At 34.2% G+C, this 27,851-nt stretch overlaps 1 protein-coding gene across 6 annotated transcripts in view; it reads left to right on the top strand.

Annotated features, from left to right (window-relative positions):
* LOC140149254 (protein kinase C delta type-like) overlaps positions 1 to 23,769 on the top strand; it is a 245,718-nt gene extending 221,949 nt beyond the window's left edge. For all 6 annotated transcript variants that reach the window (XM_072171491.1, XM_072171497.1, XM_072171492.1 and 3 more), the window contains 11 exons: positions 7,939 to 8,062; positions 8,590 to 8,719; positions 9,884 to 9,981; positions 10,363 to 10,436; positions 13,901 to 14,042; positions 14,950 to 15,123; positions 15,740 to 15,831; positions 16,749 to 16,950; positions 18,026 to 18,214; positions 19,236 to 19,364; positions 20,542 to 23,769. In XM_072171491.1, the coding sequence (XP_072027592.1) occupies positions 7,939 to 8,062; positions 8,590 to 8,719; positions 9,884 to 9,981; positions 10,363 to 10,436; positions 13,901 to 14,042; positions 14,950 to 15,123; positions 15,740 to 15,831; positions 16,749 to 16,950; positions 18,026 to 18,214; positions 19,236 to 19,364; positions 20,542 to 20,691 (1,504 nt within the window). In that variant the 3' untranslated portion in view covers positions 20,692 to 23,769. The remainder of the gene's footprint in view (positions 1 to 7,938; positions 8,063 to 8,589; positions 8,720 to 9,883; positions 9,982 to 10,362; positions 10,437 to 13,900; positions 14,043 to 14,949; positions 15,124 to 15,739; positions 15,832 to 16,748; positions 16,951 to 18,025; positions 18,215 to 19,235; positions 19,365 to 20,541) is intronic.
* The last annotated feature ends 4,082 nt before the right edge of the window (positions 23,770 to 27,851 follow it).

The following is a 27,851-nucleotide window of genomic DNA, read 5'->3' on the forward strand; positions in this document are numbered from 1 at the left end:
TGTTGAAAATGGCTTGTGCCCCCCCCCCCATCAGACCCGGTGCCCCCTCAATCATGGTCAGTGCCCACCAATATGATGACCCATGCTACGCCACTGACTAATACATAGAAATGTTGGTATGAATAGTGATAGCTGTTTAGTATAATATCATCACCAAAGATGTCAAACTGGAGGTGTGAATCATAATGTCAAAATATATTATTGCACAATGATCATAATTATTAGTTGTCACAGGATCATTGTCACAATGTCCTGAATAAGTGAATGTATACAGAAAGAATGATGGATTTCTACATGACTTTTCATATTGAATTCTACTGAAAATGTCCATATCTTTTGAAATGTGTATCTTTATACAGAAAATGTATTCAGATGCACCTTTGATTAAATGCATTAATATGTAAAATTGTTTCTTAGTAAATTTATGCCTCTGGGGCATTTAAAAGTCAATAAAAATAAAGCACCTTGCAAATCCAAACACATGAACATATTCAATAGTCTTTTTGGTGTTATTTTAGCACATTATTTTTAATGTAAATAAAATGGTTTATCTCAAATGCATCACCCTTGATATTATATAGAAGAGTTTATAATGAGTGATAAAGAGACTTGATATTCAATAAAGCATTACTAGTCCTTAACACACAAAATATGCGTGGGTTTTCATGGAGTAGTTGAAAGCCGCTAAAGCCTGTATGGATCACATATTTGTAATTATAAAATGATGGTGGATTTCCAATTTGAATTTTCACACATACACAGAAGTGGTTTTATATAGCGGTTGGAATATGTGAGTAGCATGTATGTGTTTGCTCTCTCTCCCAGCCAGGTTTAAAGACATAGTGTTCATTCCTATACCAGGATATCGTCTATGAACAATTTTGTGTAAATATCTGCACAGTTCTTAATTAAATTTCAAACGGAAAAGAAACTTAAAACTCTGCATTTTATTTTGTAATAAACCACACAGATTTTGAAAGTGTGTACATTTTTTCCTTTTTCAAAGTGTAAAGTAAAATCAAATGTTTCTCATCTAGGCGTTGCATTGTAAGTGCATCAGTGATATGAATCCATAGTAAATCACCAAATCAATGTTTATGCACATTTGATTTTTAACAATATACCAAATAGTAAAAATTAATGGGGCATCAAAAACAGAAAGAGGCATGGATGGGAAACATAATTAATTTGGCTCTATCTTACTGCTAACTGGTGCAGTTCTATTGTTTAGACATTTTGTTAGAGAGGTTTTTGTCTAGATCTATTGATTTTTTTCCTTCCTGATTTACCAAATGATGCGATTTTCTCAAAGTGATTTTTAAGCTATTGATCCATCTCGTCTTAGAGCAGGAAATTTGACTAGATGTTGACATTTTATTTTACTAAAACATTTTAGATGCACCTTTCCTTGTCATATATGAAGATGAGACTTGTGGTTTGATGAATTTATCTGTTGCTTGCTCTAAGACAGGTGAATCGAAGCACTAACAATTATCATGTCAAGTCAAAGTAATACTTTAGTAGATTCAAGAGGAAATTTCACTCATGAGTAGTGAGTACTCATAAAAAATGAATAGAAAACACATACAGATTACTGTTAAACAGCGGTACATAAAATGAAGATGTCTGAATTACATCTGACTCAGAATAGCACCCTATTGTAGAGCTGTGAAGTCTGATTGCCTGTGGAACAAAGGAGGAGAGATATTGTGTAGTCATGGCAGGGGACAAGCACATAATGGCCAGATCCGGGAATCGGCTGACATGAGAAATGATCATGCAATGGATGACCACAGTCATCCATCACACAAGTCGGCAATTAATATAAATTAATGTCACAGATTTTTTTGGAATAGATTCATCAGGATTGTATAAATTGTATGATCCACTGTTAAGAACTGTGTACCCAAGAAATGAGAAATTTCGCGGGAAAACGGGGATCATTGCATTACAAAAGAAGTCGCCCGACCTGGGTGACAAAACTGTCTAACGATGAGTAGAAATTGGATTTGTCTACATAAATTGTGAACTTATCAAAGATTTGTTTTCAAATTATTGAAAGGTTAAATACTGGGGAGATTCATGAGAGTCTTTATTAGAACATAACATACTTTATCAATACTCAATTTGAATGTACCACTCTGAGTACACCCGCTTGACATATCCGGGCATTTGCTGGAAAATGTACAACTCAACGATTCAAGACTCTGTAAAAACAAATATTTGAATTCAAGAATCTAAAGCAACCAGACGTATCATTACTTTCATGACTATGATATTGCGTTGTGGGAAAAAGATTACTTGAAATTATTTGGCAGGATTATTTCCCACCAAAAATTCTACCAAAAAGATTACATCCCCTTAATTGGCCGAACATTACTTTGACAAAGGCAACTTTCATTTGACAAAACTGTCATAAATTAAGCAGATATATATTTATATATTTAATAAGGGTTTATTAATATCTCTTCGCCATTTCTAGTTATAGTTTATATTGTGCCAGTTCCTCAAGACATGTGGCAGTGATCATATCTGATGCTTGTAATGAATGCACACCATGTTTCACAAATACACACATGTCTCTAGTTATCACTGTTTCACTGTTTTAAAACAGACTTTCATTATTTCATTTTAATTTGAAGATTTGAAACAGACTGCAATTCAGCTTCAAGTAGGATGAATGTAAGGTCCTAATGAAAAGCTATATCCACATTTGATGTGATAGCATTACAACCCATCCCTAGATAATTGAGATATCATTTGTGCGCTCACGAGTCAGTTAATGAAAATCGTAATGTGTGTCACACTTAATTGAACTAATTATAGCCTGGATGCTAACAGTATTGTTCAAATCAGTTAAATTCCGGAAAGATAACTTGCAGTTATTTTAGACTTCATCAAGTCTTTCTCAATAGATTGTTTAAGTTTGCAATACCATGGAGTAGATCTAGCTACACAGAACATTACCCGTGTTAGGGAACAAACCTAAAGTTTGATGACATGACGTCCTATAAACGACATTCATTCGGGGTCTGATTACGTTCGTTAATACCTAGAATATCAGTCAAAGTTGATCTTTCAGGTTGGAATTTTCAACATTTCAAACTTGCGTTACAGGGAGGGAGAGAGAGTTAGCCTCAGAACAAAAACACTTTCATTCATAGGACATCATTGAACTTTTGGGTTGTACCCTTAGGTAGGCAGGAGTGAATTTTTGAAGAATGTACGAATATCAAGTTGCATCCTCTACTCTTAGATTAATAGAATGATTAAATATCAAATTGCTATGTAACTAAAGCTATAATTATTGAAACCAATACTGCGAAAGCTAATTTTTTAATAACTGTAATTTGTAATTCAATATGCTTTTCTTCCGAAAGTAGTTATAAATAGAGGCATATTCATTCCAAGATTGCACAAGTGTGGGGGACCCATCTGTTAATAAGTATTGGTGAAGCAAATAAGGCAAAATGTACTCAACAATGATATTTGTATAGCATGTCTTGTTGTATTCAGGCAAAATCACTCTTACTCATTTAGGATTCAACATGAGGTGCATCATATGTGTATAGGTATCAAATTGACCAAGAAACGTTTTTATATGAAAATGGGAAATTGTTTTACATAGTTTATCGATTATTTTTATATATTTGATATTCACATAGCAATTTAATATTCAATGTTCAGCATCAAAATGTTGCATTATCCTAGTACATAATCACTTGGCATTTACAATATTGCCCAGTTGGTCCAGCCAGACTCAGTCAAAACAACAAAAAAGGACAAAAAGATAAACTTCCACAGGCTATTTTTACATGGAATTGTTTTTTTGTGGAAAACATGCATAGATAGCAAGTTGATATTTTGTTGCTCTCCTGGTACCAATGTGACATTTATATTATCTGAGAAGATGAAATTATCAATGAATATGTGGCACCTGCTTCAGTAGCCAATCTGCCATTTCAAGCAAAAACTTCTTGAAGATAGGAAAAAGAAGCACTTGTCAATGGTAGAAGACACGTGGATGTTCCCTCTATCATGTCTATAGTACCCACTTTTGACACACAGAATGGTAGTTAAAGATGTTTATTGTGATTTATTGTTTGATTCTCAACTTGATATCAGATAACCTTACCAGTCAAATATCAATAACCAGTAGTGACCAGTCTGGAGCTGATGTGTAAGCTTCACTCTGACTTGCCCAATCCTTATGCTACACACTCACACTGCATACTCGCTATCAAGGATGGAGGAAACTGGGCCAGTTCTAATTAGATAATTGTAACAAGCTAACCAAATGGATTGAATTTGATCAGCCCACCTTTTAGATAACTACTCTAAAATCAAATCTTAAAGTAACATCAACAAAATTGTCCAATTATTTTAACAGAGAGGAAAATCTGACAGCTGAAATGGGCAGTATAGTCAATTATACATCATGCTTCAAAGTTAATTCTTATAACTTCAATTTAGTCATAAAGAATTCAATGAAAAGTATTTTTAATTTTAAAATTGTAGCTCTTAAATCATTTCCCCATATAAAACACTTAATTCCACTTGTTAGCTCTCGCTATCCTCACATTTCATCTTATATACAACTGAATATTTCTATTACCCACTCAAACAAAAAGTGTTAAGAAGTGATTCATGACATTTATGATTGTGTGATATTTGTATGTCATGGCAGAAATAGAATATTGAATGTTGTAAAATGTCAGCAATGATCAATACAATTATATTCTGTAGCCTCGATACACTGTTTGGTTTGCAGATGACATCACATCCATTTGTCAGACTTGATGATACATTCACTAGGTTCAGGAAACAAACATTTTGCTCAAATTTACAAAGACAGCATAAAACAAACTGATGTTATAAATCATTATGGAACAAAGTGTTTTGTGTGATAATCACATGGAAAATATAAAGATAATTCAAAAATCTGTTTCATGTAAAAGCATAATAAGGATACGATATGTGTGAGTTGCCACAGACTATACGACTAGTTGCTAAAGGCACACACTTTTTAAACTTATAAAGGGGAAGGCCCTTGGCATCTTTGATGTTACTGATCAAACACTTGTGTTGAGATCAAACACCTTCAATGTGCAGAAATTGAGCATCGGAGTATGCTTGCACTATACTTTAAATCCTTAGTAGATTGATTTTGCATTTCTATTTGCATGGCCTCTTTTAGCACAAGTATCATGTGTATGCTTGGTTCCAAAATGTCAAAATCGCAGCAGGTGGCAATGATAGTATGGTCTGGTTAGACCATCCCTGGTTAGACAAATGACTTGTACACATTGATCCAAAGTTGTAAGCTATTATATTTTGCTGTTATGTACTCATTGATGTCAGCACTAGTTGGGTACGAAATTATGAATGTATGCTACCTTTTCATCATTATCATCTTTGACTTATAAAAGAAGCAACAAAATTTCACTATTTGGATCAATTAGATTTCACAAAATTATGACCAACTATGAAATAAGTTCGTGAATAAACATCAATCAGAAGCAATTGAGGTAAATTAGATTTTTGAGATATTCAAATTCATGGGTTGAATTGTTCCTGAAAAATCCTTTTATACTGCAGTATTAGATATTCATGTTTGAATGTTGAAGAGATGCATGACTTTGATAGAATTCATGCTCATATATTTTGCTGGAAGGAGGTGTTGCGGTCATGAATAACCTCCCTCATATTTAACCTAATTTGCGCTCCTGCATAACTAACAACTTTTCCTGAACTTTATTTGTTGAATCCCCACATGTCAACATAAGGGTGCTTTCAATATAAAAATTGGTAGCTATTAAATAACAATCATATTGAAAGTTTCATCCCCCATTTAATCTCATAAAAATTGAGATTTTTTTCATCTGATAAAATCTCTTATTTTCTCATAACTCCAGTAAGCACTTATTTTGCCTCATTTCTCCAGTAAAACCTTAGGCACGAGATGTAGATTGTTTGAACAAAAAAGTGGTAGCCTCCCTCATCCCCCATAGTGGCATACCACCCAAACTGTTCTCTATGGACCATTGTGATATGCAACTTCGTTGCTAATATACCAATTGCTGGAACAATTTAACTTAAACCCTGGAATGGGATTATTTTTGTGAAAGGCTTCCAATTGTTAGGTAGAAAGCACCATGTAAAAAAATCACCACTTTTCCTCTCTTCACGTGGGTGTCGACTGCAGACGACAAGTTTCAAAAATATTTTAAAAAGTCGAAAATTCCAGAAATGTGAATTTTCATGACCCTATTTGGAATCAGCATGAAAAATGCATTAAAATGAGTACAAACAAGCCTAGTATTGGTTCAGTGGTTCTTGAGATAGCTTTTGATATTTTGAGAAAATATCTCAAAACTTGGGACTTCTTATGTTGAAACCTATGGCTAGCATGCAGAGCATTAAGTAGCAGGAAAACCATGTAGTTTTCAGTTTCAATTGTTGAGATGTATGCTCTACTGTTCTTTTTATTGTTATTCTGAATTATGAAATTGTTTTCATGGAAAATTTGCAGTTTTCATCTATAACTTATTATTATAAATAATAAATGGCCTCAGAAAATGAATGATGTCAGAGCTTGGGGGCTAATTATGTTGAATATGGTATCTTTTTGTGGAAAATAGAGTAAAGAAGTGTATAATTTGCTCATGAATCGTTTATGTCTTCATCATAATATGAGGAGGGTGGCGTCTTTTGTGGGATATAGAGTAAAGAAGTATGTAATTTGCTCATGAATCATTAATGTCTTCATCACAATGTGAGGTTGTTAGGGTGGCAATGATCAGATCAGCTCATTATTAAGAACAATTTTGAAACTTAATACAGGATTGAACTCTCTTAAATTGTCCAAATTGAATATTCACTGCAGTAAGGAAAGCAAATCATTTTCAACTGAATATTCATTTGAATGATTTGTATTTTCAGTATTTTTAATCAACAGGAGTGATTCTCAATGTTTTATTGATTGATATTAGGGAAACATTTTTCCAATTGAATATTAAGTTGAAAGGATTTTAATTGTTTTTCAATCTTTGCCAATGCAGTTAGGGACAAATCGTTTTCAACAGAAAAAAAGATTAAATATTCACTTTGAAAAAAGGTTTGAGAACCAGTATACAAATTCATTACTGTGTAATGCAAGTAAATGTAATTACTTGATAATTTACATGAACCCAATGATTGATATATAACAAAGATCCTCATAGGTGATGCAGTAAGCAATTATGTGACATGATTTCTTCAGCATAGCCAATGTGAAATATACACACAAACAAGCACATTATTTAAGAGATGTTGTGATTGGCCAGCAGCAATGTTTGATTTTACCCAAATAAATATTGAAAATCGTGATTATAAAATCAGTGTTTTAGATTAAATGGAGAGAAGAAAATGAACTTTTTGTAAGTCTGGTTTGAAAATGACATCAAATTATGATTGAGGTTATCGACTTCATCATTTATTCACTGGGTGCAAACAAACATACCATTTTGTTTGAGACCTCTGAATATCCCTAGAGGTTGTACCCTGCAGATAGTAATCAGTTCTAAAGGCAGAAAGTGTAGATTTTCTCAATTCCAATTTCCTGGTGTTACTTTCTTCATTTCATTTCATAATATACAGTTTATTAACCTCAAGAAGATTTTATACCAAACTAACTTAGACGAGTTGTTTCCATGCATCAAAGTGATCTATAGCCATATTGAGGTTCTTCTTCATAGCTCAATATAGGAACATGTTAATTTATTATATGTGTAGCACTGTTTCCTTTTTAAAGAAATCTGGTAGCTTTTTGAATAGGTCTCATTTAATTGTATGTGTATTATCCATTCAGTATTGTGTTGAAAATGTTACATCAGAAAATACTTTCAAAAATGTGCATAATTTTCAACTAAATTTCATCTTTTTTGCGATATTCTTCAGGGGTGTGACCAATAAACAAGGCTATGTGTGTGTTGAATGTCAGTTGACAGTACACAAAAGATGTTATGACCGGATCCTCACCAAGTGTCCTGGAGCACAGGCAGGAGACACACTCCAAACAAAGGTAATGTGGATAAGGAAATGATGAAAGTAGGCCTGCATCAATGTGTCACTTCTATGGTGTGCATTCAGTGATTAAATTATGTTGGGGAGCATAACTGCACCCCATTTTGAAAGCTGTTGTGTGGTTTCATTTTATGCAGAGCAAATTTATTATTATAGTTTTAATCAGTGCAGTTGAAGTGTTGTCAAACACGTAAGTTGGTGAAATGTGGTATCGCATTTTATTTATTTATTTAAATTATTTATTTATTTATTACACTTTATATATATTTTGCACCACACTTTGAAAAGTTGTATCACAACAGGCAAATTTTGGTGTGCAATATGACTTCTATCGAATGCTGTGTGCATTATATCTGAAGTAACTTTTATTGCATTACTACAATGTGTGGTGTAGGGGAAAGAGCAAGAATCACCCAGCGCATCTATGTAGATCTATGTAGTTGTCAGATATTACATTTACACACACACATATATATATAAAGCTTTCTATAATTCTAATCTTTATTTTCCCCCAATGTGTTACAGATCATGAAAGAACGTTTCAACATAGATCTACCACATCGTTTTAAGGTGTACAATTATAAAAGTCCAACATTTTGTGACCACTGTGGTAGTATGCTTTATGGCTTGTTGAGGCAGGGTCTCAAATGTGAAGGTCAGTATAGGAAATAGTTGTTTTGTCATGGTTAAATGTTTTATGAAATACTTGCAAAAGTAGATTTCTTTTCAATATCATTAAGCAAAATAGATTGATTAGAATATTGTGAAACAATTCGTATGCATTTAAATATTAGTATTGCTTAAGGGGGTACTACACCCCTGACCAATCTTGTGCCTATTTTTGCATTTTTCTCAAATATTATAGCGCACTGGTGACAGATAAGATATGTATATTATAGGGGCAAAGACTACAACTACTGTACTGAAAATTCAGCAACTCAAAGCAAGTAGTTATTGATTTATTGATCAAATATTGGTTTTCCTCATTTTTGACTGTAACTCCACAACTGTTGTCTGTGCTGAAATAAAATTTCCAGTGCAGTAGTTGTAATCCTTGCCCCAATAATATACATATCTTACTTGTCACCAATGCGCTATAATTTTTGAGAAAAATGCAAAAATAGGCACAAAATTGGGCAGGGGTGTAGTACCTCCTTAAGAATTGACTTGAGAAAAGAACTGAACAAAGACTTCTGAGAACTTAAAGACGATCATAACAGAATGAATATGAGCTAGGTAAACCAACTTGATGTTTTGAGCAAGTAAGAAAGATAAAAACTAAAGTAGCATGTAAACCATAGAAGAGTGAAAAAACTACCAACAAAAAGTACAAATCACAAAGAAACAAAAAGACAAAATGAACCATAATGTAGTAAATATACTACGCTTCCTCCAGGACATACAAGAAAATATTACAGCAGAAATTGAAGCTATAATTTGGTTCACCTCAAGTTTGGTAGTGACGTCAATGCTTCTTCGCGGTTGCGCTGTAAGTGTGACAACAAACCGCCTCTGTACGCGTGCGTGTTCACTCAGCGCGTTTAACTTTCCGCGCACGATTCGATACTGTGGCGAGCAAAATATGCACATACGTCACTACCAAACTTGAGGTAAACCAAATTATAGATAGCAACAAGCAAAATAAGTGGAGATAATCCCCATCAAGTTGGTACACCTGTCACCATTCCTATATTTATATATTCTAGATATCCTCTTGTGGCATCTTTTAATCCTTGGTGTGATTTGTACTTCTCATCTTTTGGATATACCATTCACTTTTAAAGAAAGATCACAATGTTTTTATTTTGGTTTCTCTCAGAATGCAATACAAATATCCATCACAAATGTAAGAAGAATGTACCCAATTTATGTGGCGTCAACCAGAAACTTCTATCAGAAGCCATGAATCAAGTAGATGTAAGTAACACCATCTCTTTGACGGATGGATGGAATCATTCCACCATCGACTCAATGTGGACATAGCAGAAAGAATTGTTTTGCTATATCAATGTCTGAAACTTAAGCTGAAATCTTCCAGTCCTAACAGCAAGGCATTGTAACAATGAGCACATTGTCTTTGCTCTTGTACGGTTTTTACCACCTAAGCCTTGGTTATCTTTAACTAAAGACTTCATCAAGGATTAATACAAAGTTCTTAAAAACTTACAAATTTCAATCATTCATACTAAATCACTAACAAGTAATCACTAAGAGGAGTTCTTGTTAATAATTGTCCAGAAGTCTTCATTATGTGATCACTGATGATCATTTTGTTGTCATATTATTTATTGATTACAGCAAGAAAAGAAAACCAAATCAGCTATGGGTCAACATGCACACTCACCTGCCATGCCACAAGATGAAGAAGAAGAGTAAGTATATGAACTTTAACCCTGTGACCTGATGTGACCTACAACATGTGACTGATCTTTGATATTTTTTAGATCTTTGTGCGTGTGATATCTTTATCAGTCATACTTCAACAGGCATGAGATTTTTCAGGCTTTACTCTGAATTCAGGCTTCTTTGGTCCAAATTTCCGCACATTTGTTTACTTTCAGGCCATTTTTGGTCTTTAGCCTAATTTCACACGCTTTTTCAGGCTTTTTCAAACTTTTCAGGATTTTTCATGGATGGTCATGCCTGCTTGAAATTAACTGTTAGGGTAACAATAATCGCTGCAAACTGTTAATCTCTGATTGGAATTAACCTTTTCAGAAATCTTCACAAATTAATCCAGAATAATGTGCAGTAAACAAAAACACTACTGGCAATAGCATGTTCGATAAGCATTTGGTGTGGTGTGAATTTATTTATAACATTTGGCCTAAGACAGGCAAAACCCAAGTGAATGTACATGTATATCAATCATGTACTGTATTGTTCATACTTGATGCATCATATTGAATATGGTGTTGTTCACTTTAGTTCAAATCACTAGAAATGGATTGGTTGAATATGTGTTGTTGATGGTCATGCATGATCATTTTTTTTTGTAAAAGTCCTCCTGAAAAAGGTGTATTGAAAATTGCTACTCAAAAACAAAGCATGAAAACATACATTCTGTTAAGTCATATTTGCCACAAGAAAACAAAAATATAATTGATTTGGTCCACACCAGACCAACACTAATCTTGACAATCTTGAAAAAAGTTTTCTGTACAAAAACAAATACAACCAACATTTTGGAAATCCCAGAAGTTTTTTCCTTTTATAATTTTGACATCCTGAATTATAAGAATCAAAAGTTTTAAATAGTTTCATTACACGTTTCAACTGTTTTAAAACATGATTGATGTGATTTAGTAGATAATTGAAAATCCATTTGATATTTTAATGTTAAACTATCAAGAGTCATTTACAACTCAAAACACAATACAGAGGCAAGTCCACTGTTTTAGCATTGTATATGGTAATTGTGTTACTGTGATACTCATGATTTGTCAACTCTTTTTCATTCAACTAATGGACGGAGAACACCGTAAGCTATTACTCATTAGTTAATTATATTGTTTCTAGTGTTGTGACTTTCTTGTGAGCATAGTTTATTGTCTTTTAACGAAAGAACAAAATGCCTTCTTTTGACTTTGTATACTTGTTTGAGTAATTGGATGTGTCGTTGTTTTTGTCTCTTAAATCAAGAATGGTTTTGTTACAGAAAGCAAGATTTGCTACAAAAAATGCATGAGCAACATATTTGTCAAAATTACTTTGTTCACATGTTCACAGTGGCCCCCACCTCAAAAAAGAATTATGCTACAATTGTATATTACTAATTATATAAATTGAATTTAAACTGTCCTAAAATAATTACACCACCAGTCAGTGAGTTCTGAGATAAAAACTTAAGTTTATTGAGCTGCCCAAATATTACAATTTCTAAAGTGTGCCTCATCTCAAGTTAAGAGTAATGCCATGTTGAATTTTGCAGTGGCAGTTTCAAATTGCACACGCTAACCTAATCCCACAGGTGTATATTCAAGCATAAAAGGGCGATTTGTCTGTATGCGGGTGATGCAACCATGTAAACACACTGAGGGCACTCTCAACAGCTCTTAACTTGACACAGGACACAACTATAGAGTTTGATATCCTGATAAACCTAATAAAAGGCAACTATAAAATCACAACAGAATGTGTTCCATTGACATGAGGGCAACCCTTGCTCCCACCCTTAAGGGTGGGGTATGAACATTTGGACAGTATTTATTGTGAGACATTAGAGCACACCAGACATATCGAATTGCATTCTGAATACGAAGAATGTCCTTCTGATCTCAAATATTCCTCCCAACTACATACACTTTAAGAATATATCATTGGATTTATAAAATTTACTTCGAGGACTATTATATATCACAAATTATTTGATATCAGAAAGACATTCTTCATATTCAGAATGCAATTCGATATGTCTGATGTGTTCTCATGTCCCACAAAAAATACTGTTGAAACCCTCAAAATGCTCATTCCAGATCCCTTAACTTAAGCACAGAATTATGTTTGCTAGAATCTTAAAGCTGGAATTTCCTTAGTTTAATTTCACCATTTTATCAATTGTTTTCTTTTTCAGAAAACCATTTTATTTCTCAAAAAAATGTTTCAAAGCATTTTCCCTTAGTGTGTTTGTGTGACTGTTCAATGCATGCTTTCCACTGAAAGTAGTTCAGAATCATCCACCTGTGTGAAATATTGATGCATGTGAGAGATGTGTGCAGATGTTAACACTGACATTAAGTCATCTAGTGAATTATCAAATACGTGGATTTCACATGTGGTTAAAACATTATTAAATACAGGCATGTTAGTTAAATTGCCAACATTTGTAGCTTTAACATCAGTATTGATTTGTTACCAAATGTAAAATTCCACATTTTATATTATTTAACATTTAAATCTTTAAAATCACATCATTTCAATCAGTTATATGATTGCATTCTTTTTGATAAGATGGTAACAATTGTGCCCAATGGAACTGCATATTCACATAAAGATACATCCCTACATTTGCATTCATACTCTAAACATAGTGAATGCAAAATGTTTTCTTTATTGCTGCCTTCCGTCTGTTTGGTCAAGAAGCATGAATTTATTAATATATTTCTGTATAATGTCATTATGTGCATCTGTTGTATCACTATTTCTGATAAATGATTATTATTACAAGTCATTGTACTCTGTTATTGATATCAATAAATGGTATATTATTGCACTTTCCTACAGCTTGATTATACCAGTGGTAAAGTAAAATCTCTATTTTGATGTGGCTATGCACATAGTATTTTAGATCTATTTGCAAAATCATTCAGCCTCATGTCCACAAACCTAATGTGTCGTGCTCCGAATCCCCTGGTACGAGATCTTAGTGATAGACTTTATCAAGTATCTCATTAGACATGTCAAACTGTTGTCTAAAGTTGCTCTGTCGACTTTATTAGGATTCCATCCAAAAGGCAAATCTACTAATGATGAAAACTTGATATACCGTAAACGTTCGTTCGCCTAATGGTGCAGATGGGTACCTTTGACTTGGGGTAAATTTTTTGTACGAAAAGAGAGCACCCTCCTCTGAAAATCCCAGCAAGAATTAAGGGTATGTGCCCTTATTTGCTGGTGGGATTTTTACAAGAGGGCACTTTTAGATTGTGCCTAAAATTCCAGTTATGTCAAGGTAGCCCATAGCGCCATTAGGCGAATCTTTATGGTATGTCTAGCATGGCAGGCTTGTTATTGAAACTCCACATGGATTATCATTGTGAAGCCATTCTACCTATTCCAGTGCAATTTCAGTTGTAGTGAACCTAATACAATGTGTTTACTTTGTTTTGATATACAGAGCTATATATGAATCACTATGGGAGACTGTCAAACCCACCACCCAGGATAAAGATCAACCAATACCTCAACCCACAGTAAAGACATACAAGATTGCAGACTTTCAGCTTCTCAAAGTTTTGGGCAAAGGAAGTTTTGGCAAGGTAATGTGTTGATTTGATTGAGTTGCGCTTATACAAGAATGAAAAGTGAAAAAAAGTTACTTACAGGTTCAGCCCTTGTATTTGATTAAGCCCGGAATGTGTCAAATGAACTATTTTGATGTTATATGATTTCTATTTTAATCCATATGTAGAAAACCAATTCAATAACCACAACATTAGAAACCATGGAAGTATGAGTGCAATGGTACTTTCATAGTTTCAACTAGGGCTGCTATCCTTGAATTCCCTGGTACCTCTGCTATCAGATCTTTGTTTGTATTTTACTTGAGTAGTGGTCCTTAGATAACATTCCATCACCTTAATAAGGCAGATACTATAACGGGTTAAGTCCACAAAGCACCGTCTTCATTATTGGATTCCGGTATAGTGATAACTGGCATACTATTGTTTAAGTTTTTCATATTCAGGTTAGAGAGTTTTGTGAATTAAGAATAAAAAAACACATTAGTTTTACTTGAGATAAAAACAAAATACTTTCCATTCTATCAAATAAGCAAATTGCACACCTTCTTAAAATACAAGTTATACAATCTAAGTGGAAAATAATGGCTTATTCAGAAAAACTGCTATTAGGTCAAAAACTGAGAGCAGCTCTGGAGATGGAAAGATTGTATTTTTTCTAGTTGCCAAATGAAATTTTCCTGTTCTAACTTGTTTTGACATCTTAGTTTTGTTGTTGATGGATTTTGCTTCATAAGTCAATGCTAACTCTGAATATACAATTTGAGATGCAGACAGACAAAGTTTGGTCAAATGCGGTTAAAGACTACACCCGATTATAGCTTGGGGCATAAAGATTCATAAGAAGGAGAGTGTTACCCTTTGTGTTGAATCCAACCTTCTTATTGATCCATGCTGGTCTATACTCCCATGTTATTCTTTACAGGTCATGTTAGCACAACTGAAGAACACAGATAAATACTACGCAATCAAAGCACTCAAGAAGGATGTGGTACTGGAAGATGATGATGTGGAATGTACCATGGTAGAGAGGAGGGTTCTTGGTCTAGCATGGCAACATCCATTCCTTACACATCTATTCTGTACATTCCAGAGCAAGGTAAACAATCTTAGTTTAAACTTTGTTAGGCACCTTACAGGCAAAACCCATTTAGTTTATGTGTGTGTAAATTAAGTCTCGAACTTGCAGTTGCATAAATTCACAAAAGCAGACACTACTCCCGATTTCAGAAAAATACAGGAGTAGTCACTCATACAAAGCTAATTTAATGAGTGTTCTGTGCCTAACTGTGTATGCAATTTCTATATTAATCCATGATGGTAGCCTGGACCATTAGTGCTGAACAAAGTTTATGTAAGGTTATTAAGTAAGTGCAATAATTTAGGTTTGATGAAACCTATGTTATGTGACACAAATACTACACAACATTAAAGTTTAATTTTTGTTAACACTTCAATGAAATAATAATGCTTATCCTTGACACTTAACACTTAATATTGACGGGCAATGAAGGACTAATTATAACACTGATAAATGAGCCCGCAAATACAGGACAATAAAAATAAGTTCTAGTCTTCAATCATATTACAGTCTGATGGGGTGAATCAAACTAAGACAAGTGTAGAATGCATAAACCAATGGCAGTCATTTCATTCAAGTTAGATATTCTACTTATTATTCCTTTTGTCTCAAACTAATTTGTTTCTATTTACAGGAGCACCTGTTTTTTGTGATGGAGTATTTGAATGGTGGTGATCTTATGTTTCACATTCAGTCCTCACTTAGATTTGATGTCCCAAGAGCAAGGTATGTAATGATAACAAAAATGGGAACATTTATCACTTAGTATATTATTAAAATCAATTGCTTTTGTAGAAGCCAAGTTCCACGCATGCTCTGTGTTTACTTTTGGTTTCAGAGTATCAAGTCAATCGATATTCCTTTTGTCAAGTAATTTTGGATGGTATTGAATTGCACTGACCAATCAGGGCATACCAACCAACAGTTTTGCTAATTAATTTACTTTTCTTGATCATCAACTTGATTCAAAACAAAGAACAATTAACATTAATGGATGTCCTAAAAATGTATTGTATAATATGAAGAGTTTCATGGCTAAACACAATAAATCCATTTGATAAAAAAACCAAATTGTGTTAAATGGACGTGGCATTTATCTGCAATTTCCATCAAATTGTAAATTTGTTATTCTTTACTCAAAATAATGAAATAATATTACCATATTGGTTCCATTAACCACCCAGGGTGCTTAACTAAGTCATTTTGGGTGGGCGCTTATTTTTACATTGTTTACATAAAAAAATGGGCCAAAATATTCATCCATCATCATCATTTTTTTTCCAGATTTGCTTGGGCAGTTAATAATATCAGTTTGCTTAATGTTAAGTCACTGGGTGGGCATTTAATTATAGGGGATGGGCAGTGAATGGAACAAATACGGTAATATTAATTGTCAGGAAGGTTTTCTGTCCAATTTAAGCTAGAATAACAAGGTAAAATGACAGAAATCTCACTAGCCATTTTGACAGCTTAACATGGATTTCTACGGAGGAATTAGTGTGAATTATGGTATTATTTCATAATTGCACTGTTGACCTGACAAGCACAACAAATTACAAATATGCCAAAAACTCAGGTTCTAAATTTTTAGCCATCAGTATGGGTCAAAGCCACATCAGCTTATATTTAAAACAATTTTTCAGGTACTATGCAGCTGAGATTATCTGTGGCCTACAGTTCTTACATCGACGTGGTATCATCTACCGTGATTTAAAACTGGACAATGTTCTACTTGACCATGAAGGTCATATTAAGATTGCGGACTTTGGCATGTGTAAGCAAGATATATTTGGAGACAACAGAGCAACTACATTCTGTGGAACCCCAGATTATATTGCCCCGGAGGTATGTCTCTATACATTAATTTTATGTAGTTCAGAACGCTATTCATGCAGAGCAATGGCTTTTTGGCTAATTAATTGGATGGTTGGGCAAATGTCGTCTGCTCACTTTGTGAAGTGATCAATCATTTGTCACAAGTGATACAGCTTACAGTTTACCTATTCTATTCATTTAGGTGAATTCAATAGACATTTATCTGATATGATTGACCATCCTAAACATTTGAAACTGAAATTATGACGAAGACTCCAGAAAATATTATGAACATTCTGCTTTCATTTGTTACCCTTGTGACTCAGTCACCTAGAAATTGAATCAAAAGCCAATATAAAATATTGAGATGTTTCTAGCATTTAACATCAAGTTATTGTCTAGGACTATTCCTTGTAATAATAAAAATACTGGTGGATGCCAGCCACAGGCTCCCCATAATTGCAAGAACAAAAGTTGAGAGAAGTCTTTTGTATTTTATCATTGCCCTCTAAAGCTTCAGTTCTGACACAACTTTCTAGAAACTTACTTAGAAGTCAATATAGAATATTGTGACTTCTCTAGCATGTAAGGGTACCAAGTTCTTGGGATTAATCCAGGAAATGGGGAGGGGTGCTCTAGTATGAGAGTGTCCAATTTCTTTTCAAAACACACCTTAAAGTCACACCATCGTCAGCTCGTCATGTGACATCCCAGATCAATAACTCAATCACCATCAGTTTGAAAAAGACACAGAGTCGTCGTGTCGAAAGCTCACGTAAGTGAACAATTTTAGTTGTGTGTATAGGTTTAAACTCTACCAATACACCTTAAAGGAGTTTCACCCTTCCAGCAAAATACATGTGAACAAAAATATATAGACCAAATTTGGCCCAAGCAAGTTTTAGGCCAACAAATTCCTTTTTGGACTAACTTAAAAAAACAAAATGAATACTCCCCTACTAAACAGTTCACACCCCGAGAACTAATCCTTAGGTAAGGCTTTCTGGTTCTCAACCCTCAAATACAGTTGTGAGAAGCATTTTCCTTGTTTTTTATCATTACCTTTTCTATAAGTTGTAACATGACAATGTCTATTTTTTGGTAGATTCTTCAAGGTCAGAAGTATGCAGCTTCAGTAGATTGGTGGTCATTTGGTGTTTTATTGTATGAGATGTTGATAGGTCAATCACCATTCCATGGAGATGATGAAGATGCACTGTTTGATTCTATTCTACACGACACACCACACTACCCACGCTGGCTATCAAAGGATGCCCTATCATGCCTAAGCAAAGTAAGATTGTCTCCAAGCTGAGGCTTTTATCATATTTATTGTGCAAAATTGGTTTCACCAACCTATGGCAGTTTTTCAATATAATGTTAATACAGAGGTGGAGGGTGGAGATTGATGGGTTTGATTTATAGGTTAATAACTGTGTATTAGTTGTTGAGAGAGAAATTGGACAAAATAATGCTTGCCTGCTGAGATGTTGATATGTCTAAGCCCCAAAGGCAGGAAGTGCATTAGACTCATCAATATCTTGGCGCAAGTGCATTATTTGTCAAATTTTTCGAGCAACAAGTGATACCCAGTTTTTAACCTATTTCATACACAAGAAAAAAATCCTTTGATGTTTGCTATTTTTATAAAAAAATATTCACTGAAAATGTCGGAAAATACGAATATAGAAGCATCCATATCACATGTATGCATTCAAAAGACATGTGCCTAGTATGTGGAGTGCAATTACAGTGTTAATACACTCCACATATTTTTCTAACATCTTTTCTGATTGACTACATGCTTGCAAGAGTGTATGAAGTATGACAACTTTGTAATTTTAATTCCCACTGATTTGATCTGCCAGTGATGTGTAGACCATTCAATATTGGTGAACCGACAATAGTGGTGATTTTCAGGTTTCTTAACTCATACTCATTTTATATTTAACACTAATTCGTGCTTTTTATACTTGGGTACATTTTGTTAAAAAGATTAAACTTTTTTGGTTATGATCAGGAAAATTATTTTCCAATTGTAACATGGACTATGGGGATAGGAATTGTCAAATTTATCTCGGGGATCCTGATGATATGTGGAAATTATTTGTTTTTTGTTACTGTGCATGTTAATAAAGTTTCAAATTACATTCACATAGTTTCAAATTACATTCACATAGTTTCAAATTACATTCACATAAATGAACAAAAGTACACACCAGTCAAGCATATTAATGTAAATTATATCAATAATATGTTTTCTTGAAAGGCAATGTAGTTTAGTAATGATAATGTTAATATTGCTATATTTGCAGCTGTTGGATCGCACCCCTGCAACACGATTGGGTGTAAAGGATGAAGTCAAGCAACATCCATTCTTCAAACCCATCAATTTTGATGCCTTGGAAAAGAAGGAGATCCCTGTGCCTTTCAAGCCCAAGATTGTGAGTATTTGTTATCATATTTATACTTATGTGATATAAATTTATAATCTAGCAGGATAAGTCTTTGTTAAATTGGATTTTGAAGTACAGCTGGTAAATGTTGTTTTCTATAATTGTTTTCAGCAAGCATGTAGATTATGATAGGATGGCAGTTCCAATTTGGCTGTGTTTTCTGCACAGAAATGGAAAAAAATCAAAATTGATTTGGCTTGACTAATTATGCATGATGACATTCTGAATCGGTCATTTATGATGAGATCCATAACTTACGAATTAAACTTGGATACAATTGACAAAAATCAATCAGCACATTCAACCCATCAGAGTTATTGATATAATGTGCTTACACAAAAGACACAATATCACAATCTTTAAACAGGTGCATTTTCAATTTTTGATAAGTATCATTAAAGTGTCACATGCTTGTGGACCATTCTGACATTCTCCACCAATCAAGTCACCACATACTGATGAATCACAGATAAATATTGACCGTTCCCTTTGTATTATATTTGATATTGTAGAGGGCGATGTTCACTTTTTTTATAGTGCTAAGCTGCCTGTGCTCAGCAAATCCCAAAAGGCACGTCACAGGTTATAATGGGACACTTTCTAGTCATCTGATAATTATCAGTATGCGGAAATATTGACATCTGTTTCATCAAATTTGTCAGTTTATAAAAGATGTTGAATGTTCCAGTACTTGTAGATACAGCTTACTTACTGTAATAAATACAAGTGCATCTGAAGGCTCAATGCATACTCTGTAGTATAGTTTTAATAATCTAGTAGATACAAAAAGCTCTTTGTCATGCTAAAATTATTCAAAATATAAAATTAACTTGAAAATACTTAAATACTACTCCTCAATCTTGACAATTATATTTTTATTGTTGTATACTTTTTATGTGCTGATGAATTCTTATTGCCACCACCTTAAAGCTGGCATAAAAAAGTTGGTATTTCCTTTTCAACCGCATGTGAAAAAATGTGAAAAATAGGGTCGCGGCAATACAAACTTTTTTTATGCCTAAGGAAACTTAACTGCCTGTCAATTCAATCTCTCCCTATCAAAATGACAATATATTGTGAACGGAATTGTGAAGAATCATAAAAAATATATATGGCAAGGTGAACAAATTGTAATGTTGGTATTTATATTTACCTTCTTTCACAGAAATCTGCCTCCGATGCCAGCAACTTTGATCCTGAATTCACCATGGAGAAGGTTGCCTTGACGCCAACAGACAAACGAGTATTAGAGTCTATCAACCAACACCAATTCCGAGGCTTCTCTTTTACAAACCCAATGATGAAAACACTCTAAGGCACCACAGGGTTGAGACTTATCATGTTCTTAAGCACAAACAATTCTTGTTAAATGGACATTATGGGATGTATATTTGTCTGCAAAAACTTTGAAAGTGTGTGATAACCTCATAACTAGGGTACATCTTGCACCTGGGGGATAGCATGTTTTCTGTTTAGTGGTGGAATGGAGAGAGCTCAAGTGATCCTATAGTGTCAGATGCAGCAGTGCCCAAGTAACATCTCTGTGACTAATACACACCAGAATGTCCATTAACTATGTTAATAATAAACAGCACTGTTTTATGATGTATGAAGAAATTTGAGCGTATATATATATATAACTTGTAATTTACCAGAATACATATTGTGTAACCTTTACCAAAAGGACACTATGTTGTATGAATATCAGTTCATCTATTTGATAAAATGTGCTGAATACTCAGAATTCATACATCAGGAGTATATGCAGTTCAAATCTTATGCCAAGAATTCTGTTAAGTTAATTGACCAGTTACTTGGTTGCAATCCAATCCATTGTCTTTCTCTCAGGTTGGTTCACTATGAAGTCAATGCCAGATTTTGGACAAATGGTTTGATAGCCCATTTAGGTGCAGGGTTGCCTGCCACATCTACAAAACGGTTGCTTAATTAGGCAACATTGTACTATCATCCTGGGATTTCATTTTTGGGCTACTTTTAAGCTTGAGTCTGAAACATTAATTTTTGCTCTGTAAAATTGATTTCTGACCAAATTTCTGACTTATTTTGGGTGGATTTGTGGATTTCTAGTGTCACGCCTGGGAAATAGGCTGAATATATGGGGGCGGCAATCTTAAGATGATCTCACATTGAATTCATTGATGCCCTGGATTCAGATTTCTCTGCAGATTAGTGGTTTGTTTCCCCAGTTTTGGGGTGTCTAAAGTGACTTACGAAGTGTGTAGATATACCTGCAAGTACTGCAAACCAAGACAGGCGTAAATCTTAACATGGATTGTGTAACTCCATGCATACTCAGCATTCCTCATGAAATCGGATCCAACAATTTCAAAATTCTAATTATCCAGTCCTTACTTCTTGTGTGAAATACATTATTTTTGTGCTTTATGTAAACAATAATTTCTTGTGTTAATATTTACTTGTGTCTATGGATTATGTATATTATTTTTTAGATAGGTAAAATCTTTTTTTAAGAAAAGAAATCCCAACATTTTATGTGTAATGTTTTGTCTAGCAAATGTCTTTTGCTTGTGCACAATGCACAAAACATTTTGGATGGGTGTGATCATTTTTTTTATAAATACTACTATAACTATCATATAAAAATAATACTAACATGAAAATAAGTATTTTGGTGATTTGAATATTTCTATACAAAGCTATTTTGTCTGCTTATGTCTACCATTAGCCTCTAAAAAATATCAGAAATTTAAATATTTTTTGTGAAAGGATAATGAATGAAACTTATTACAGGTATTACCTTTTCAATGTATATACATTTTTATTTTATATACTTTTTGTTCAACTCTACCATGCTCCTAAAAACTATGTTAGGTATAACTGACAGTTTATAATCCAAGATAGAATTAAAAAGACTAGTTTGCATTTGATGTCTGTGTCAATCAAACTCCATACCACGATCTTTGATTGGTTAGTGGTGTGTAAATGGAAGGTTGGTGCTTTTTGTGGGATAGGCTTTTACGACGGGAATTCATAACAATTAGTAGGTTTTTAGCGGGTTCGCCGTCGGACAAGTTTAGAACTGTCAAGCTTTCGTCAGGAGTAGCTCTGACTTCTTCAGGACAAAGTACCTAAGAATGAGACATGTAGACCGCCCCTTGTCTACTGATGACTCTGAAAAGAGCCGTTTGCTGAAGACTGCCCCTTGTCAACAGAAACTAGCAGATCTCGCCTATCTGCTGATTTTGTAAGTTTTGGTGGCTCTGAAAAGAGCCGTTCAATGAAGACTGCCCCTTGTCTACAGAGAACTAGCAGATCTCGCCTATCTGCTAATATAAAGGTTTTGGTGGCTCTGAAAAGAGCCGTTTGCTGAAGTGGTTGGTGCCTTCATCGGGGAAAAAGGAATCCCAGAAGAGAGCAAAACCTTATGGTACTTTTACAAGGCAAAAAACAACTTTCCTAGGCATTGTTGATGTAGTCCCATCAGGAAGGAAAGTTTCCTATTATTAGGACCTAACTTTTGAGATGGTTGAAGTGAAAAAATAACCACAGGACGCGCTGTTATAGTGTTGCATTCAGAAAGTAATTACCACAACATGGTAGTAAACAAACCGTGCCTGAGTTTGATTGACAGATGATGTCAGATGCAAACTAGTCTTTTTAATTCTGTCTTTGATTATAGCCAATTCATTCAAAAAGTGGTCTTATCACAACGTCTGTTGCATTGGAGCCAAATTTTTTGCAGTACTTTAAGGTGTGGGTTCTTACATAGTTACAAGAAATCTTCTAAATATATACGCAAGTGGATGCAAGCAACATCATAGAAAACAGTCACAATGAGCATAGGTTTTAGAGGTATTTTGCGCAAAGCAAGATTGCCAATAGCACTATGGCACTGCAGACAGATTTGTTTGATCTCGGGATGGACCGTCAGTGTTGCATCGATTCTTGTTATTAATGAACTATCAACTAATTATCAAAATAAATTGTACAGTGATATTGGTTATTTGGTTATTATATTACATACAAAGATAAATGTAATTAATTAATTGATATTTAATTAATTAGTTGTAAGGATCAAACAAATCTGGTTCCATTGTCTAAATATGAGAACCTTTATAATGCTCATCCTTGGGTGACACATATCATTTGAGTCCTTGCCAAAAATACTAAGGTGCACTATTTGTTCCTCGTAAGTGACAATCTAATTGGGCAGATAGTTAGCCATCTTAGAGCATGACTTGAATCTCAATCTCAATATAAGAGCTGCTCCACTGAGAAGACAAAATAATATGATGATCTTTGGTGCCATTTCATTCAGATATATTAACCCTAACCCCCCTAAGGGCTTTTCGGCGACGGAAGGGAAAGAAGGAAAGAATAAAGAGAGAAAAGAAGGAAAGAAGTTGTTTGCTCTGGGTGGGATTGAACCGAGACCCCTCGCATGCCAAGCACTCGTCGGCGACACTTTGCCACGGGTCTTGGGCTTCAGCTGGCCAGCGAAACCGTGCCTATATATCACTTAGGCGATTGCGTCATCACACCACGTGGGATGCATGCACTGAACAGCGCATATATCAAGTAGTATTTTGTAGTATTCAGGCGGGTTAGGGTTAAGAGAGCAGCTCAAACACCATATTTTGTGTGATGGGTGCAAAAACTATTGTAAATACTTAGGCCTAATGGTCAAGCCAGAAAAGTCAATGTTTTAGTATACAAACAGCTGGAGATAAATACCTCTTTTAGCTGTGGGTAATGTATGAGAGAAATTCAGCTGCAATTTGCCCTTATAATTCCATAATTGTTGGCAAGTACTCTAGGGTAGTAAATACATACTGCAAGTTTGATTCAGGTTTGACCAAAATGTTAATAGAAACTGTTTTATAGTACCTGAGATTTGTCTATTTGATTGTTCTATATCTGTTATAAAAACTGTACAAAACTGTATATTAATTGTTATATCATCTTGTATGTGAAGCATTGCGTCAGTCAGTATTTTGTGTATGTGACATGATCAAGGGGAATGAGTCACATGTCGGCAATTTTCAAGTAGAAATTTTTACCACATGTTCTGGAAGTTTACGAATGCTACATTTTGATGCAAACCACATCAAAATCGGTCATCTGGTTACCGAGTTATGAGCAATTTATCAATGGCTGAAATGCAAACAATATAAAGAATTTGAACACTGTTTTTGCCAATATATCAAAAACAATATTAGCAACATTTGACTTATTCCCCGTGATCATGTCACATATCGTCACAGTATAGCCAACACAAATTTGCCCCCACCACATTTGATTGTACTATAGCATAACAACTGTACAGTTTTTGACAACTTCATGTACTGCTTGCCTTTTCATATTTTAGGGCTTATGCCATTTGTAATTGTACATACATTTCAAAGTGTGTATTAGTGACCCCAGGAGGGTGAGAGTCCATAGGGAAAGGTCACAAACAATGGGTTAGTTGGGATACACTTGACTACTGTTGCTAACTTCCACTGCATAGTCTGTGGTTATCTTTCATTGATATAGACTACGTACTAGTTTATTAGTAATTGAGAATAGAATTGAGAATAGGTTTCACGTTTACAAATGAAATGTTTTAGCTAAGTATTACAACGTGTGGATACTATAGACCCTATCGAATAACATTGAAATGGCAGACATGTTGGTTCTAAGTTCTAAGGGATAGGTCTCTAGTTCAATTCCACAACCATTCATACCTATCACCTGCTGTATTGTATTATCATGCCAATTGTCCTGCGGTACCTTATGGAGGACAGAATTTTATTTAAATGATGGGTGATGTAGCATTGAATAGGGTCTATTATTTGCTAGTGACCCAACCTTTCAGCATTGTTCTATGAACTCTCACCCTCCTGCAATATGGTGCATTGTCTGAAATTGGCAGACATAAGCTTGAATCGTTACGTAATTCCACCCACCCATCCCGTAATCCAACGGCAGTTGTTAGTTACGACAAGACATCAAATACCCAGACAGGTGGCAAGTTGGCAACATATTTTACATAGTACTTAACCTGGAATGTGTACACATGCTACTTGGACAAAGCACAATATTTTCAATTTAATTAAGGGCAAGCTAAATATTCCCCTTTCCTATTAGGGGATTATGATTGGATTTTAACAATTTGAGCTGGATGTCATGAAAGAAGTTACATGTAGCAATTAACAACTGCATTAAAACTTAATTTGTTACTGTTGCCAAGGTTACGAACCATGATTTAATATCAATATTTGTAACCAGCTATGGCTACAAATTACTTGATTTAAAATTACCTTCAAATTTTTTTTTTCAGATTATTTCACTAAATTAAAAGGAATTTAAAGAAATAAGACTGGATAACAATCTACCTGCATCGGTTAATATGTTAATATGTACATACAGTGCATTAAATGTGTGTGTCCTTTCATACTGCTTTGAATGGCCATATTTTATAATCTAATTTGAAAGGAAGTTACTATGGTTACCCAGCGATAAAAATATTAATAGATTGATAAGACCAGATTCATTAGACTAACCTTGCTAACAAATTATTAAATTTAAAGGGGACAGATTTACCAAATTGAGCTTAACTGAAGACTTGCAACTGCTTAAAATGTAAATTTAAATAGCTTGTGGAATAGGAAGTACTTGTCTTTCATAATTTATTGTGTAATTACTAATTTCTTATTTCACGAAGGGTACAAGATGCAGAGAAATCTTGTTCATGATATAACCAGGTTCACATTTGTATAATTTTCTAGTTGGGTTACTTTCTGTGTATGTTTATTAGTGTGGGTTTCTGGGGGCACAAATTGGCTTGTTTGCAACCGTGTGTGGGGGTGTGTGTGTCCGGGCACCTGAAGTCACTAACATTAGCCACTTGGCTTTCTAGTTCCAACTGCTCCATATCTATAAGTTGCCTCAAACTTGCCAATGAAATTTGCCAGTGGAAAATTATACAGTAGGCAACTAAGTGGCAATGTGTTCAAGGCTTCATACGCACTGTAGTCTTCTGCATTCAATCTGAATTGTTAAGCATTGGAAGAGTATATTTTTGTATTAATAATGCGACCGACAACCACTGGAGCATAACTGTTGTATCCAGTATACTGCACGGTTGAATGGGGATGTGAGGCATTACTTAATTAACAATATGTATGGCATATGCTTTATGTGTTAATTATTTGACACTTCCGCACCATCATTTTCACTTGTATCTACAATGTAAACATTTTGCATCTTGTTCATGTGCAAGTCTTGAATGTTGTATATATATCCTGAAATTTGATTCATGTCCATGCTTCCAATTCAAACCGATTACTGTAAAATCAATGTTTTCATGAGTAATATTTCACATAACTTGTTTTCCGTTCAGCTGTTTCCATTTTATTGGAACAGGACTATTTTCTTTTTAAGGTAACATCATGTAGGCTTATCAAAATTCACACCAATTTGATTTGATAACTGAAAGAAAGAAGCCACACAATCAGTGAAATAAGATTAGTTTTTGATACAGTTTATCAACCACAAGATTCCAATACTTCAACCTTCTTAGTAATTTTAATAATTACATGTGTGACATGGTATATGATTGAAACATTTGTTTCAGCAAATTTCAGTGGGACTTTGTCCAGGTTTTAGGCAATCAGTTTTATGAACATAAAATGCAAAGCTAGTGCATATACGTTAAATGTTAACAATAATGGAACAACTTTATCTGATGTGGGGCTTGATGAAACCCAGGATGAAACCTAAAAATATCTACTAAAATGGATTTCAAAAACACCATATTGCATCATATGTTATTTTGTACAATAAATGCTCCCAATTGGAAGATGCCAGCAATGCATAGTACCTTCCTTCATTGTGAAATATGTAATAATGTATTAATAAATAGCAGAATATGAGAAGAGAAAACAAGAATATAATATATATTATAAGGAACAGACTTATTTGTGCCTGTTTTCAAACAAATATATCTATATATAATGTATTGCAACTACTAGTAAATCAAAATAGAGAAAACAGTAACAAATGACTATTTTTATTAGAAGTAATTTTAGTACTTTTGCAAGTGGAGTTGCATTTTGTAAAGTATTTCTTTGTGAAGTGTTGTTGAATGATAAGTGGGGCAATCAACCCACAGTGTGAGAGTATTGTGTTATATGTGCATCAGTCGTGGACAGTTTGGAATGGTATTTGATTACCATATCATTAGGTGAACTCTTTTGGTACTGACAAAACTTATTTTTGCTATTTTATGGTCCCCATGATCTAATGCTGTGCATGGCATGGGTTTTGAGAAACATCTATAGTATGCTAATAAACTCCAGAACATTACTTAATCGGAATTGAAATATTGCAAACTGTTTCACGCTGTTTTGAAATGCCTAGATTTTCAATGTATACGTCTTGTGAACAAAAGTGTATTTTCTTATGGACAATAGTAGTGGCTTTTAGCCAGCCTGGCAATATAGCATTAAA

This window comes from Amphiura filiformis, chromosome 3 (assembly GCF_039555335.1).
Source record: "Amphiura filiformis chromosome 3, Afil_fr2py, whole genome shotgun sequence".
Lineage (NCBI taxonomy): Eukaryota > Metazoa > Echinodermata > Ophiuroidea > Amphilepidida > Amphiuridae > Amphiura > Amphiura filiformis.